The 15,560-nt window shown below is 41.6% G+C and overlaps 1 protein-coding gene across 3 annotated transcripts in view; it reads right to left on the bottom strand.

The window, feature by feature from the left end:
• Window positions 1-15,560, bottom strand: part of KIAA1614 (KIAA1614 ortholog) — a 61,186-nt gene that overhangs the window by 8,326 nt on the left and 37,300 nt on the right. For all 3 annotated transcript variants that reach the window (XM_074308513.1, XM_074308515.1, XM_074308514.1), the window contains 4 exons: window positions 14,359-14,515; window positions 13,751-14,021; window positions 5,219-5,343; window positions 4,151-4,335 (listed from right to left, as the gene is read on the bottom strand). In XM_074308513.1, the coding sequence (XP_074164614.1) occupies window positions 4,151-4,335; window positions 5,219-5,343; window positions 13,751-14,021; window positions 14,359-14,515 (738 nt within the window). The remainder of the gene's footprint in view (window positions 1-4,150; window positions 4,336-5,218; window positions 5,344-13,750; window positions 14,022-14,358; window positions 14,516-15,560) is intronic.

Genomic DNA, 15,560 nt, shown 5'->3' with positions numbered 1-15,560 from the left:
AAATCAGTGTATCCAATGGGAAATCCTGTTTTCATATCAGCTCCTCACTCACTGACCAGGTGATACAGGTATGTATCCTGTCTTCCCTATTCATCTATCTACCTTCTGCTTTTATAATTCCAGTAAGTTCCACTCCTTGTGTGAATTTGAGCCTCTGTTTCCTCATCTGTCAAAGATAAGGTTAGTCTAGATGATTTCTAAGATCTCCAGGACACCTAAATCTAGGATCCTAGACCACTGGCTAAATGACCTCTCAGGTACTCTGCAGATCTAAACCTAGGGTCCTGGCGGTGGGGGCTCAGGACCTACCAGCGCAGAGCCAGCTCTCAGTTTCCCAGTCTCTCTCCTTTATGGGTTCTTTGCTACACCCTTCGCTTTCAATCTCATTCATCTGGTTTAAACCCCCACTCTGGGTTTCCTTTATCCCCTTAGAATACTGCTGAGGTAAGCTCTAAAGCTTAATGAGGGGCCTGGGGCAGGCTTTGTCTAAACAAGAGAAATGCCTGATGAGTTTTGGAATGTGTGGGTGGTAAGTGAAGATAAGACCCAGAAGAACAAGCCCAGATATAAGCCAGACCTTTTGGAAGGAGAAGAGCTGGGGGCAGAACTCTAAAGAAAAGTCATTTGTAAAAAATAAAAAACACAAAAAAGATGACTATGCGAAGTACTTTTTAATCCAGTGGAAAGGATTTTTAACAAGGAAGTGGATCTTCATGTTTAACCCAAATAAAAACTGTTAAAATCTCAGAGCTGGAAGGGACAGAAAGGCTGCCCGTTGAAGGTGACCTTAGTCAAGTCCATTATCCCACCGAAGGTTGGGAGCATGATGAAGTTATCCTACCTTATGTTTGTACTCAGGAATGGAAAGAGATTATGTTAATAGGTAGTTTGAAATTCAAAAAGAGAAAAGACTTGATTGAGACATCTCTCACACCATGAGGAAAAAGGTCATTTCTCCCCCACGGTGACGTGACCCAGTCACACTTTTATCCTCTGTCTCCTAGCCTCCTCATTGATCTTCCTTCCTCAAGACTCTCCTCTCCAACTATCATCCCCACAGCTCCCAACAGATCTTCCTAAATTGTAGACTTGATCTTGTTCATTTGCTCTCAATAAATCAGAATGATTCTGTACTATCTGCTGTCTGCTTGTCCCTACCTCCCTTTCTATCACACTTAGCTTTGGGGGCATAATTTCCATAGTTTGTCCTTTTACACTCTCCACAAGCCACTCAAACTAATCTTATTGATCCTCAGACACAAAACTCTATTTCAGACTTGGTGACTCTGCACTGGTTGTCCTTCATTCCTCGGGATTCCAGGAGGAAAGAGCGAGGCTGAGACTTTGTTTGGCTTTGTTTTGGCTTAAATCCAATTCCTGGGCAAGTCAAAACATCATCTTTATGGTGTCACTGATCTTCTTTGGAATTGAAAATAAAATTTAAAATAAGACCCCTTGCTCTCCATGTACAACTTGATTCTCCCAACTTTACTTTTTAAGAGCGAGATGGTCTTTGTATCCACAGTGCCTGACCTGTCCCAGTTGCTTATGGATGGAATGAGATTCCCTTCTCCTCGCTCCCCTGATATCCATTCCTCCCATGTCAAGTGATTTCCTCCCTCACAGACACAAGCAGAAGCAGAGGAGAAATCTAGTCTCTCTCTTCCCCAACTACTTGGTGGTACAGTCCCAGGGGGATATGTCTGCTGAGACAGTGTAAGAACTGCTAGTATTAGGGCCCTGAGATGCCCGCCTTCCTGCCAGTAATTCCTGGATTGGCCAACCCCAGGGTGATGCAAGACGCAGGAATTTTGGAGGGGAAAGAAATGCTGGCGGGGACCAGGACTCAGACATGACAGGTGGCGAGCCCCGGACATTACTGTCAGCCGTTGGCTTTAAGCATTGCCTCTTTTCAAGGCTGGGGATACAGCAACAGATAAAAATAAGACCCAGGACCCACAGTGCTTCTGGGAGCCAGACACCCCAGGGATGTGGGCTTAGCATGTTGTTGTGAAAACCATGCAGCTATGACAGAGAAGGATTAAAAAGAATCTCTTTCGCAGTGTGGACAAACTGTTGGGAGTTAAATGCTTATGTCTCACTCCTGCTTTCCTGGAAAATGGAGAGTTTTTATGAGATATGAACTTTTAGATTGCCTGTCTGACTGACATGCTTGCGCTCTCTCTCTCTCTCTCTCTCTCTCTCTCTCTCTCTCTCTCTCTCTCTCTCTCTCTCTCTCTCTCTGTCTCTCTCTGTCTCTCTGTCTCTTTCTCTCTCTTCTCTCTCTCTCTGTCTCTCTCTCTGTCTCTCTGTCTCTTTCTCTCTCTTCTCTCTCTCTCTCTCTCAGTCTCTCTCTCTCTGTCTCTCTCTGTCTCTCTGTCTCTCTGTCTCTCTGTCTCTCTCCTCTCTCTCTCTCTCTCTCTCTCTCTCTCTCTCTCTCTCTCTCTCTCTCTCTCTCTCTCTCTCTCTCTCTCTCTCTCTCTCTCTCTCTCTCTCTCTCTCTCTCTCTCTCTCTCTCTCATTCTTCCCGCCTCTCACTTCCCCTTAAGATTACAGCCAATCTACATAAATTATATCCTGGTCCGTGTGTTTGTTACATTATACTATAAACTACTTGAAGGCAAAGATTGTTTTTAGGCTTTTTTTTTTTTTTTTCAATCTTTCCTCCTCCCAAATTTAGCACCGAAATGTTTTTAAAATACAAACTTTAGCCTGAGGTGATTGTGAACAAAATGCTGAAGAAGAAGAAATGGGATTTTTTTGGAGGTACATCAGTCAATAAGAACAGGCCGTGCTCTCCCTGCACTGATTGAGGTCAGTTTGCTTGTTACCCAGCTTTCAAGTTTCATTTGCACCAAGATTGATCTTGAAATAGATTCTCAGGGAAACTTTCTGTCCACAAAGGACCATGCCCCGATTCTCCTCCACTTCCCCAAGCATTTTTGAGGCGCGGTTGAGGACTGCAGGAGGCTACAGTCGCCCACAGCATCCACACCAAATGACTGACCCCTCTGCCCGACTCAGACAAGCCTCAGACAGAGAAGCCCCAGGGCAACCTTCTAGGGCACAGATCTAGGGCAGCCCGTGAGTGAGGCATTAAACCACCATAAACAAGTGTGGGAGGCCTTGGGAGTAGGGGAGGAAATTGTCCACATATCTAGGCACAGGCAAGGAAAAAGTGCAGGAAAATATCTAGGCCGCTTTTCCTGCAGGAATCAGGGAGCTTCACTCCAGTGACTGCCTCCACGCAAGCGCTGTGGTTCTGGCTGCATTCCCAAAGGAAGGATTTTAAGAACCTGAATTCAAGACACTATCAGCACCAGAAAGCAAGTCCGATTGTGAAGCCTCCGCTTGCAGTCTCCCTGCCACCTCGGGACTGGATGCTACCTCCGGCCAGACACTGGCCTCCCTCAGTGTCTTACTGTTTCAACTTGTCCCCAGATGGAATTAAACTAGCGAAGCTTTTCCAGCAGAAACAGCCCATGTTCTCTAACAAACCTCAAATGCTCCTGAGAAGTGGGATTGGTAAGGGTGGGGTGAAGATTACAAATAGGAGAGCCGGCAAAGGTGAAGATCTTGGCTGTTTGAATAAAAAGATCCTGAAAAGGAACTGCCCTAAAATGAGCTTTCTCAAATCTCTCTCTCTTGCTCCTTCCATCCCCCCTTTCACTCTCTCCATCCCTCCTTCCCTCTCTCTCTTTTTCTCTCTCTCACTATATCTTTCTCTCTGTCTCTCTCCCCACTGTGCCCCTCTATTCCTCTCTCTGTATCTCCCTCCCTTCCCACTTTCTCCTCCTCCTCCTCCTCTCTTTTTCTTTCTCTCATCTCTCCACAATTCATCTTGGGGGGAAGTACACTGATTACTCATAAAGCGCTATCTGACTAATTAGTCTGAGAGCTTTGATCCGTTCTGGTTCTGACCCGGATGGGTTTGCTTTGTTCCACCCTGGGCCATCGAGAAGCCCTCCATTCCAGGAGCTCACCCTATGGTGCAGTCCTGCATACCAATACCTGATCATCTTAGCTCACTGAGCAGAAGCGAGAGCCCCTGAGATCCACCGCCCCCCCCCCCCCAGAAGCTGGGATTACAGGCATAGTTGCTGACTCCTAGGGACTTCTGTGAGGACTTTGTGCCCGGGGATAGAATTACCTGAATCAGGCCGACCATTCCCTGAGGACACGCAGAAGCCAAAGGTACCATTTGGGGGACGTTGAAGCTCCAACTGGCTGGTCCCATCTGGAAATACTTCTGCTATCCGGCCCACGGACCGGACCAGGTTGGGAACACCAATATCATCCACGCTGAGGGAGCGCCTAGGAGCGATACCTGCTTGCCTACAGGCCAGGAAAGGAACATAGGAAAGGTGTTAGTGTTCACCTCACTGTAGGGCACCGCCTCTCTCTAGGACTAGCTCTTCTATCAGCAATAGTGAGTATGATCGTAGCTAGTCCTGGTGCTCTAGAATCGCCAGTGACCCGGCTCCTGGTCTCCCTAGTGCCTCTGCTAAAGAGATGTCCCACCCAGAACCACATTAGGGAGTTTGGGGACTTCCCTGGGGACCCCTTAAATTAATCCAGGCTGGACTGAATGACAGTCCAAGGGTCCAAGAAGCATTCCCCAGAGTTTCTCAGACAGTTTTTCCTTTTCTCCCATCCCCCTCTCCAGTAATAAATAAATAAATAGTATTTATTTCTTTTTCAATTCCATGTAAATATTCACTTTTCAACATTCACTTTTATAAGATGCTAAGTTCCAAGATTTTTCTCTCTCCCCAAGACAGCAAGCAATTTAATATAGACTATACATATACAATCACGTTAAACATATTTCCATATCAGTCATGCTGTAAAAGAAGATCAGAACAAAAAGGAAAAAAAACACAAGAAAAATAAAGTGAAAATAGCTTTGATGTGAATTCACACTCCATAGTTCTTTCTCTAGACATGGACAACATTTTCCATCATGAGTCTTCTTCAGAGCTCTTGAAAGTTCTTAAACGTCCAGCAAGTTTTCTAAATATCCCCCTACGAGTTCAAACTTTCTTCTGATTATGTTTCCTCCAACTTCCCATTGATCTGCTCAATCAGAAACTGACTTCTTCAATTTAGTGAAAGTCCTTCTGAAAGGGGGGAAAGATGCCCACTTGTGACCAAGAAGGAGACAGTCCATCATTAGGCTGCCCAAGCCCTGTCACAGACTGCTCTGGCCCCGTCTTACCTGTCAGACGCTCTGGGCTCCCCTGGGTCCCCTACCAGGTAACGGCTTGAACGGTCCACCTTGCCTAGTAGAGAATGGAGATTTTGAACTGAGCCAGCTTTTCTATGTTGGTGAGAGGATGACACCTGGTGGGAAAGATCCAGTATTGCAGGTGAGAAAAATTCCGGAAAGCAGCTGATGTTGGAGAGTATAAAAGGTTTTTAAAGTTTGCTAATCCAATTCCCTTGATTCTTAGCACAAGGGTCCTCAAAACATTCTCCAGACTTTTAGAACCCTGTAGAAAAATCTCCATGTCACAGATTCCTTTTGCCAAACTGCTGAACCCTATGGACTCTCTTCTCGGGATAATGTTTTTAAATGCACAAATTAATAAACATAAAACACTTTGTATACAAAGAAGGTTAGATCTAACTAATTGAAGCAATATTTATTGTTCATGGGTGAATAAAACAAATATAGCAAAAATGATAATTTAACCTAATGTATTTATGCGATACCATTAAATTACTTTTTAAAATTATCTTACTGATTTAGAAAAAAATATTTGCAAAATTCATTTAGAAAAACAAAAGGTTGGGAACTTTAAAGAAACCATGGGAGAAAAAAGATGTAAAACAAGTAGATTCAGCAATAGTATCTAACCTTAAACCATATTATAAGGTGAGAGCATTGTTGAAGTGTAAAATAAATAATTTTGGTTATTTTAAATTATAGCTTTTTATATAAAGAAAATGTATGCAACCAAGAATGGAAGAAATGCAGAAAAATGGGGAAAAATTTTGTAGACAGTCTCTCAGACAGAATATGACTGGATTGAAATATAGCTGTGGTCTAGGAAATGGTGAGCTGATTGATTCAGAAAAACATGGAAAGACATGAAGAAAGAAGCTATCCATCTTTCTTTATCCTTTTATCTTTATTCATCAGAGAAACAGACAAGTAGAAATAAGCACAGTATGACCTCACATATATGTGCAATATTTGCATATTAATGAATATGTATGTATATTTATGAAGGTGAGTATATATGTGTGTGTGTGTGTATGTATCCAAGACTAATTGTAGCCTTCTTTGGAGGATGGGGGAGAAAGGAAAAAAAATAAAATAAAAAAGGCATAGTAGAGAATAAAAGAAAACTGACGGGAAGCAAAGAATAGATGGGCAGCTTTGAAAACAATGTATAGTTTTTATTATATAGGTTTCTTAAAATGGAAATTTATTGCTTTATATTGAATCCTCTCATGTTCTGCCATGCATATGACAAATTTTTCTTTTCTTATTTTGTACTTAAGTTAAAAATAAATTTAGAAACTTTAAAAACCCAAGGTCACAAAACCAGATTAATAACTTCTATTTTTTTTATCAGTACAATGATGCATTTTATTTATTTATTTATTTTATAATATTATTACTTGTATTCATTTTTCCAAATTATCCCCCCCTTCCTCCACTCCCTCCCCCCATGACAGACAATCCCATACATTTTACATGTGTTACAGTATAACCCAGATACAATATATGTGTGTAAATCCCATTTTCTTGTTGCACATTAATTATTAGCTTCCGAAGGTATAAGTGACCTGGGTAGATAGACAGTAGTGCTAACAATTTACATTCACTTCCCAGTGTTCCTTCTCTGGGTGTAGTTGTTTCTGTCCATCATTGATCAGCTGGAAGTGAGTTGGATCTTCTTTATGTTGAAGATTTCCACTTCCATCAGAATACATCCTCATACAGTATTGTTGTTGAAGTGTACAGCGATCTTCTGGTTCTGCTCATTTCACTCAGCAACAGTTGATTAAGTCTCTCCAAGCCTCTCTGTAATAACTTCTATTTTAAAGTTTGCTTTGATATTGTAGTGTTGTTGAAAAGAGGGGAGTTAGAGCATCTGAGTTCTGCCACTAACTAGCCGTGTTCTGGACAAGTTATTCTTCCCCCTGAATATATCATATCTCTCTCTTTTTTTTATGCAATTGGGGTTAAGTGACTTGCACAAGATCACAAAGGTAGTAAGTGTCTGAGTTTATTTGAACTCAGAGCCTCCTGACTCTAGGGTTGATGCTCTTTATCATCTAACTTCGAAGCTCCCTTCCAGTTGCAATGATCTTTGCTGAATTGGAACAAATTTCTTTTTCTGCATTATGATACAATAAAACATAATATAATATAATATAATATAATATAATATAATATAATATAATATAATATAATATAATATAATATAATATAATATAATATAATATAATATAATACAATGTAATATAATGTAACATTCCCTTTCCATGTTCACAAAAAACCAGGCATTAATCACCATTCACTTCCTATTCCTTTATTGAAGGATCTTTTCGATTAGACTTTCTGGTAATTTTCCAGGAGACACAGAAAGCATCATAAAGTCTCTGCAGAAAACTCCTATCTCAAATGGTTAAAGGATAGGAACAGACAATTTTCAGATGATGAAATTGAAACTATTTCCACTCATATGAAAGAGTGTTCCAAATCACTACTGATCAAGTTAATTATTTAATTAAGACAACTCTGAGATACCACTGTCAGATTGGCTAAGATGACAGGAACAAATAACGATGAATGTTGGAGGGGATGTGGGAAAACTGGGACACTAATACATTGCTGGTGGAGCTGTGATGCCCTTCTGGAGAACAATCTGGAATTATGCCCCAAAATTATCAAATTATGCATACCCTTTGACCCAGCAGTGCTACTACTGGGCTTATATCCCAAGGAAATACTAAAGAAGGGAAAGGGACCTGTATGTTTGTGACAGCCCTTTTCATAGTGGCTAGAAGCTGGAAGATGAATGGATGCCCGTCAAGTGGAGAATGGTTGGGTAAATTATGGTATATGAAGGTTATGGAATATTATTGTTCTGTAAGAAATGACCAACAGGAGAAATACAGAGAGGCTTGGAGAGACTTACATCAACTGATGCTGAGTGAAACGAGCAGAACAAGGAGATCACTATACACTTCAACAATGATACTGTATGAGGATGTATTCTGATGGAAGTGGCTATCTTCAACACAGAGAAGAGCTAATTCAGCTCCAGTTGATCAATGATGGACAGAAACAGCTACACCCAGAGAAGGAACACTGGGAATTGAGTGTAAACTGTTTGCACTTTTGTCTTTCTTCCCAATTTATTTTTACCTTCTCAATCCAATTCTTACTGTGCAACAAGAAATTTGGTTTTACACACATGTATTTTATCTGGGATATACTGTAACACATTTAACATGTATGGGATTGCCTGTCATCTGGGAGAGGGGGTGGAGGGAGAGAGGGAGGGGAAAATTCGGAAAAGAAGGGAGTACAAGGGATAATGTTGTTAAAAAAAATTACCCAAGCATATGTACTGTCAAAAAAAATTATAATTATAAAATTAATTTAAAAAAAAAAAAAGAAAGAAAACTCCTATCTCCCTACATTCCTAGCCACTCCTCCTTTCTCTGCTGTACCGACTTCCCATCCTTTCCCCAGCTTTTTAATGTGATCGTTTCCCAGAGTTCCGTCCTTCAGACGCTCTCTCCTTACTCTCTCTCTTGGCAGTATCTTTCATCCCCACATCCTCAATTACCACCTCTCTGCATATATTTTCCACAGCTTTAATTCCAACTCTGACTTCTTATCTGAAATCAATCCAGATCCTTATTTCCTATGGAACATATATAGAACATGCTTTTCTGTTATAGGAATAGTTTCCTGTAGGCCATCTTCATCTAGAGTTTTTATCATTACCCTCCAAATTCAAAAGCTTATCTTGATATCTTTGCATCTAAATTTGCTCTTGCTTTTACTCCTCCTTCTATCTCTAACAGCCTCCAGCCTGGACTATGGCAATAGCCTCCTCATTGATCTTCCCTCCATCCAAGCCATCCTTCTCAAAGCTGCCAAATGTATATTCTTAAAGCACAGGCCGGACATGTCACTCAAGAAATGGCTGAATTTCTAAATTTCTAAGATGTAAATTCTTCTGTCTGACATTGAGAACCCTTCACAATCTGACTCCAGACTTTCTAGGTCAGTCACACACAGGATACTCCTCTCTTTCCCCATGGGCAGTTCAGCCAAAATGGCCTTCAACATACGTACAGACTCTTTCTTTTTTGTATTTACATCCCTGAAACTAGCATAATGCCTGGTACCCCAGCACCATTTAAGATGTCATTTCCTTTGAGAAAACTTTCTTAATTGCTCCTGTTCCACTTCTCCTCCTAATAATTGTACATTTCCTGTATTTATATATCTGTGAACATGTCACATATCTTTACCAGGCAAGGACTCTTTCTCTTTTGTACTTACATCCCTTCAAAGTAGCATAATCCCTGGTCCATGGTAGATGCCTAAACATGCTTATTCACGGATTGCCACCATCATTCACCAAGTCTGCTGCATTTGAAACCTCGGAGTTACTTTTTTTTTTTTTTTTAAACTCTTTGGCCATTCATTAAACATTTATTAAGTACCTACTATATACCAGGCACTGTGCTAACTATGGGTAATATGAATACAAATAAAAAGAAAAGTTTCTGTTGTCAGGTTGCTTACACAATCTAATAGGATGGGGAGAGGGAATACGATATAAAAGGAAGCTGCCAGGGAAGGGGAAATGGAGGGAAAAATTACTAGGGATGGGATGTGATGGAGCAATCCAAAGAAGTCCAAAAGGAATATGACTGGTGGGAAATTAGGAGAAATCTCTTGGGCTCTCTTCTTAGATGGAGGTCCTAGAGCTCATGGCGGGGTCCTCAAGTTTGAGTCTAATCTAAGGGGCTGAGGAAACTAAGGAGAGATGTGAAAACCAAGGCTGATTCAATCTTGCAGGAGAATGAGATTCTCCATTGATGAGTTTCCTGGGGAAGGAAGGTGTGAAGGAGCAGCCCCAAAGCAGCAAAGGAGCTTTCTTCCTCCTTATTGGCCATATCTAATCAGCTCCAAATACTCTCAATTTCATCCCTTCAACATTCCTCCTCTCTTCCAGCTGGGCAACCCTGGGCCCAACCTTGTTCAGCTGAAGTTGGAATAAGTGTTAGAATTGTATGAAGCAGCAAGAAATGGCAGGGAGCCCAGGGTGGGAGCTAAAGGAGGAGCCCCCTGATTGGAAAGGAAAGTGAGCATGGACAGACTGTAAGAGAACAATCATTTAAAACCTGTAACAAGTATTATATAATGACAAGAAGTTGACTACACACCTAAGAGTAATTCAGAGGCATACTGGTAAATGCTTAATAGCCAGATTACTGGGGAATATTGTATATCCATGACACATATTAAATTTAATCTGTATTATTAGGATTTTCTCTATAGCTTTCTTAAATCTAGACAATCAACAAAACAAAAAGCAAGTCCTGACTTGCGGCATTTCTGATTTTCAAGTTATAAATCAATGTTTAACAATGGGCTCTCAAGCTAATTCAGCTGGCTCTAGCACTCCTCAATCTGGCCCACTTCCCTGTTTCTGTTTATGGCATCCCCATTTCCCCAGTCATTCTGGCTCATAGTCAAGTAATCATCTTTGATTCTGGATCTCTCCTATCACTATATCCCACCTCAATCCAATCACAGGATTATAGTTCTAGAGCTAGAAGAGAGCTCAGAGGTCATCCAACCTAGCTATCCTCATTTTACAGAGGTTACATTTCTTGCCCAAGTCACATAGATAGAAGGACACAGGAAGAGTTTAAATCTAAGCCCCTTGAAATATGTTTAGAAGAATTGCATGTGCTTAACCTGTGTTAGATTACTTGCTATCTAGGTGAGGGGAAGAGAGGGAGAAAAATTTGGAACACAAGGTTTTGCAAGTATGAATGTTTGCATATATTTTGAAAATAAATTATTTATATAAATATATATAAATATAAATTTAAAAAAATCTAAGTCCCCTGATTCCAAATAAAGTATTCTTACAATGGCAAGAAACAGGTCCTGGAAACAGGATTCGTGTATCCTCAAGGGACACTGTAAAAGGGACACTATCAGAGGAAGGGAGAAAAGCCATCAATCCTAAAGATTTTGAGGGATCATCTCTTGATTCCCCAAGGGCTGATGACAGGTGGAACCATGGACAAAACAGCTTGGAATTACATCCATCTAGTGCCTTTTGTTGGATCTCAACTCTTCCATGTATTCACTTCATAGAAACACAAGATTAAAAAGCCAAGAATCTTTGAACAGCAGAACTTCACCTCCGGAGATCTGTCATAAATTTCTCTAAGCTGGGCAGCCAGCCCCCTCTTTCCATCTGCTTCAGCCCCTCCAAAAGCCCTCCTAGGTTCTGCTCCTGCCCTGCCTCCTCTTTGCTGAGTTTCTGGCCTCCATTTCTACTTAGATTCCAAACAAATCCTCCTCCCCCATTCCTGTTCTCCAACTCTTTTGAAGCACATATATGGTACAAACTCAGCTTATCTCCCAGGAACAGGGTTTAGGTATGCACTGTATAAATTTGACTCCAAAATGAAGGCCAGACCCCCAGGGAAAACGGTGTCGGTGATAGTGCTGACAGACATTGGCAAACACAGGTGCCAGCAGAGAGGGATACACAAACAGACACAGAACATTTCCTTCTTCCTCCCTGCCCACGGCCTGCCCATTGTCTCCACCCATCTCCTCCCTAGATTAATTTTCCCTTTGTTCTACTGTTTATGTTTTCTTGACACTGTTTTTTTGCCCAATATCTCATCCTGAAAGAGGAGTTGGAAACCACAAGTTCAAATCTCACTCTGATGTTTACTACCTGTGTGAGCTACAAACACCTTGATTTCCTCATCTATAAAATGACGGGATGAGACCTGATGGTCTCTGAGTCACTTACAGCTCTAGCTTCTTGATGGAATCCAAGCCCTCCTTTTTACAAATGAAGAAACTGAGGTCCAAAAAGGGGAGGAAGGGGGACGATGAATGATTGTCCAGGAGAGGAGGTTGATCAGGAATGATCCAATCAAAGAAGTTAGGGAGGAGAAGGGTGTATCAAACAGTATCAAATGATGCAGAGATATCTGTGAAAGAATAATTAATCCAAACCAGCAGCTAATCAATCTCTGCTAACCACTGAAGTTTGGGTCAAAGATTAAGGTCTGGGATAGGATCAGAGCAACAAGGAAAGTGACTCAGCCAGAAGGGCAGCCTCTTCCTGGGAGGACAAAGAGGGGAAGGGGATCACATAGAGGGGTTGGGGATGTGGAATAGGAAATGATGCACTCAATTTTCAATGACTATAAGACATTATTCCCTTCACTGAGAAAGAAGGGCTACAGTTTGTAGGATGTTTGAGAAAGGAAGGGAAAGCCCAGAATAACTGTTGTGGAGAGTGTGGCAAAGACTCACTCAGGAAAAAGAGAAGGATTTCTCTGCAGCAGGAAGGGCTGTGGGACCCCAGGAAAGTCTGAGAGTCTGTCAGGCAATTAAATGCCTTGTCCTTGCCTGGCACTGTGCTAAGTACTGGGGAATATAAAGGAGGTCAAAGGACAGCCCTTGGCTTCCATGAGCCCATAAGCTAATAAGGAGATAATAAACAAACAAATATGTACAAACTAAATACAAGGTGGTCAATACTGGGTCAAAGAGTAGGGGGAGGTGAGGCATAAGGTATATACTTGGAAAGGCAATAGGGGGCTAGGTTATGAAGTCACTTAATTTTTCTCTGCTTCAGTTTTCTCATCTATAAAATGGGAATAATACCATCTAAATCAAAGGGTTGTTGTAAGGGTTGGATGAGATAACATATGTAAAGTGTTGTTTTTTTTTTAATTTTAAAGCATCATTTAAATGCAAAATGATAGCAATTTGTATTTTATAAAGCAATTTCCTCTCAATGACCCTGGGAAAGGAGTGTAAATAGGATTCTTCTCTTTTTAACAGAGCATGAAACTGAAGCTAAACTGGAGTCAAGAAGACCCGAATCGAAATCTGGCCTCAGATATTCACCAGTTATGTAATCCTGGGTACACTTAGTCTATTTTAGGAAGGAAATGGCAAACCATTCTGGCATCCAGCATCCAGAATAACCTGCCCATGGCCAGACAGCTAATGAAAGGTAAAGTCAAACTTGGATCTCCACGAAGGAGAAGCTTCCCTTTTTTAAAGAGGAAAAGTTTGGTTCATGGTTCACTTCAAGGGACCCACTGGCATCTCAAGGTAGGGAGGTGAGATTGCCCAACCGGTTGTGCTGGATCATAAGAGCACAAAGCTGGAAAGGGACTTTGGAAGGCATCGAGTCAAACCCAAATCTTCATTTTATAGACAAGGAAACTGAAACCCATTATAGCTAATTAAAATATCTGAGGAAGATTTGAACTCAGATCTCCCTGACTCAAGACCCAACTCTCTTTGGTTGTGTCAGTGTAGATAGGTCCTTTTTTTGCCCCCATTGTTGCCTTGGTCAGCCTCTCAGGCCAGCTTCCCAGAATACCCACTTTCTAACAGCAGCGAGGCCCCAGGGCCAAATCTAAGATCACAGCAATCACAAAAGGAAGGGGCTGAACCTTCCAGAGGTGATGATGGCCCCATGGGACTTACCAGCTGGAGGGACTGCAGAGAAGGTGCTTTCTTTATCTTGGAGCTAGGGCCTTGATGGGTTTCATTCTGTTGGCCCTGGTCAGAAGCTGCAGGAGGAATCTGCTCCATGCTGTAGCATCGGAACTTGCCCAGTTTTTGCCGAGTGGTTTGGCCCAAGATGGAGAAGAATTTCTTCAGTCCAAGTGCCGAAGAGATACTGCTTCCTTTCTTGCTGCCACTGGCTGCAACAGTCGAGGGGATGCTGGGGCTTGAAGGGGACCCTGGTGATGCTCTGAAACACGTTGGTCAGTTGTTGAGATAATACTACAAAAGGCAACTTAAACCTGGTCTAGCGTAAGATTGAGACAGAGAGAAACTTTCTCAAGATAAAAAACTTTTTTATCTTGACACTATTAAAAATTATTGAGGATCTATCCAAAAAAATCTTTGTTATAAATATTTAAATTAAAATAGATTTTTTTTAAAAAGCTAATTTTGAATATGTAGACCCTTTGAAAGGATTTTAGAGATCCCCAGGATTCTCAAGGCAATTCAGGAAGCCCCATGATAATCCCCGCCGTGGGACTGTCTGTGCAGTGAGACAGGAAAACCTGCCTTCAGTCACTCACCGTTTTGAGGCTGTTTTTTCTGAGCTTGGCTTTATCCTCTGGAGCTTGTCCTCCATCTCCTTGCTCGACTGGGGTTGCTCTGTTGCCAACGAGACCGGAAGGCCTGTGGAGCCGAGACTGTTGGTCACAGCTGTCTCAGAAAGACCCAAGAATCCACCTGCAGCAATCACAGACACATCAGGCAGGTCCCAGCATCCATATCTGGTATTTTCCAAGTCCTCAAAGAAGACTTTTTTTTTTTTACTAAAAACAAGTGAAAAGGGGAGTGAAGAAATGCAATACACATAATTTAATAAACTCCAAGCAGAATAGTGGTGGTTTTAGCAAGTGAAGCCATCCAGTTGGTGAGGTGAGGAGACCAGGATGGATAAATTGGCTTAATCATATTAAAAAAGGGTTCCTTTCTCTTAAAAGAAATTTAATTTTTATAGCCAAAAGTCAATCATGGTCATCCCTATATCACAGAGATACAAAGAAGAAAAGAGAAAGAATCTGAGTTCTTTGGGAAAATGGTACTATATGCAAATGAGGCTCAAATACCCCAGCGGGTCTAGATCTTGGGAGTTTTACTCAAGCCTTCTCATCTGGTGATTCTTGTCCATGCTAGTCCATGGATTCTCCACAGGGGTCCCACCCTGGACGCCTTCCTCTAGGGTTTGCTATGTTTTGGGATATCAGTGCCCTCCTGTTATCCCTTAATCTTGCCTACTACTTGCCCCTACACAAGAAGGAGATGATCTAAGAAATGTATGATTAGAGAGATAGGGTAGTTACCCCTGAAAATATGGATCAGCCCACTTGGATCCACCATGACTTTTCCCATTGTCCCTTGTTTCACTAATAACCTTGATGCTTCTGTGACTGTATCATTCCAAGATTTACAACCACTAGGAGAAATACCTGGGAGAACATTTGTCTTTGAATAATAGGCCTTTGTGCCAAGGAGCAGCTTGAGAGTATTAAAAATATTACACAATTTTCCAAATGTGATCCAGTCTGCTCTCTTTCTCCTGGTCCATTTTGGATCTGCTTCATTGACCATATGTGTGATACCCCCACTGTGGTGGTAGAAAGTCATATGATCATAGACCTAACTGAAAAAGACTTTAAAGGTCATTTAGTCAAATTCCATATTTTACAGATGAGGAAAATGAGGTCCACAGGGCTAAGCAGCTGTGCCCAAAGTCACACTGATAGAAAAG

Source organism: Sminthopsis crassicaudata, chromosome 4, assembly GCF_048593235.1.
Source record: "Sminthopsis crassicaudata isolate SCR6 chromosome 4, ASM4859323v1, whole genome shotgun sequence".
NCBI lineage: Eukaryota > Metazoa > Chordata > Mammalia > Dasyuromorphia > Dasyuridae > Sminthopsis > Sminthopsis crassicaudata.
This window is presented reverse-complemented; position numbering and strand designations above follow the sequence as displayed.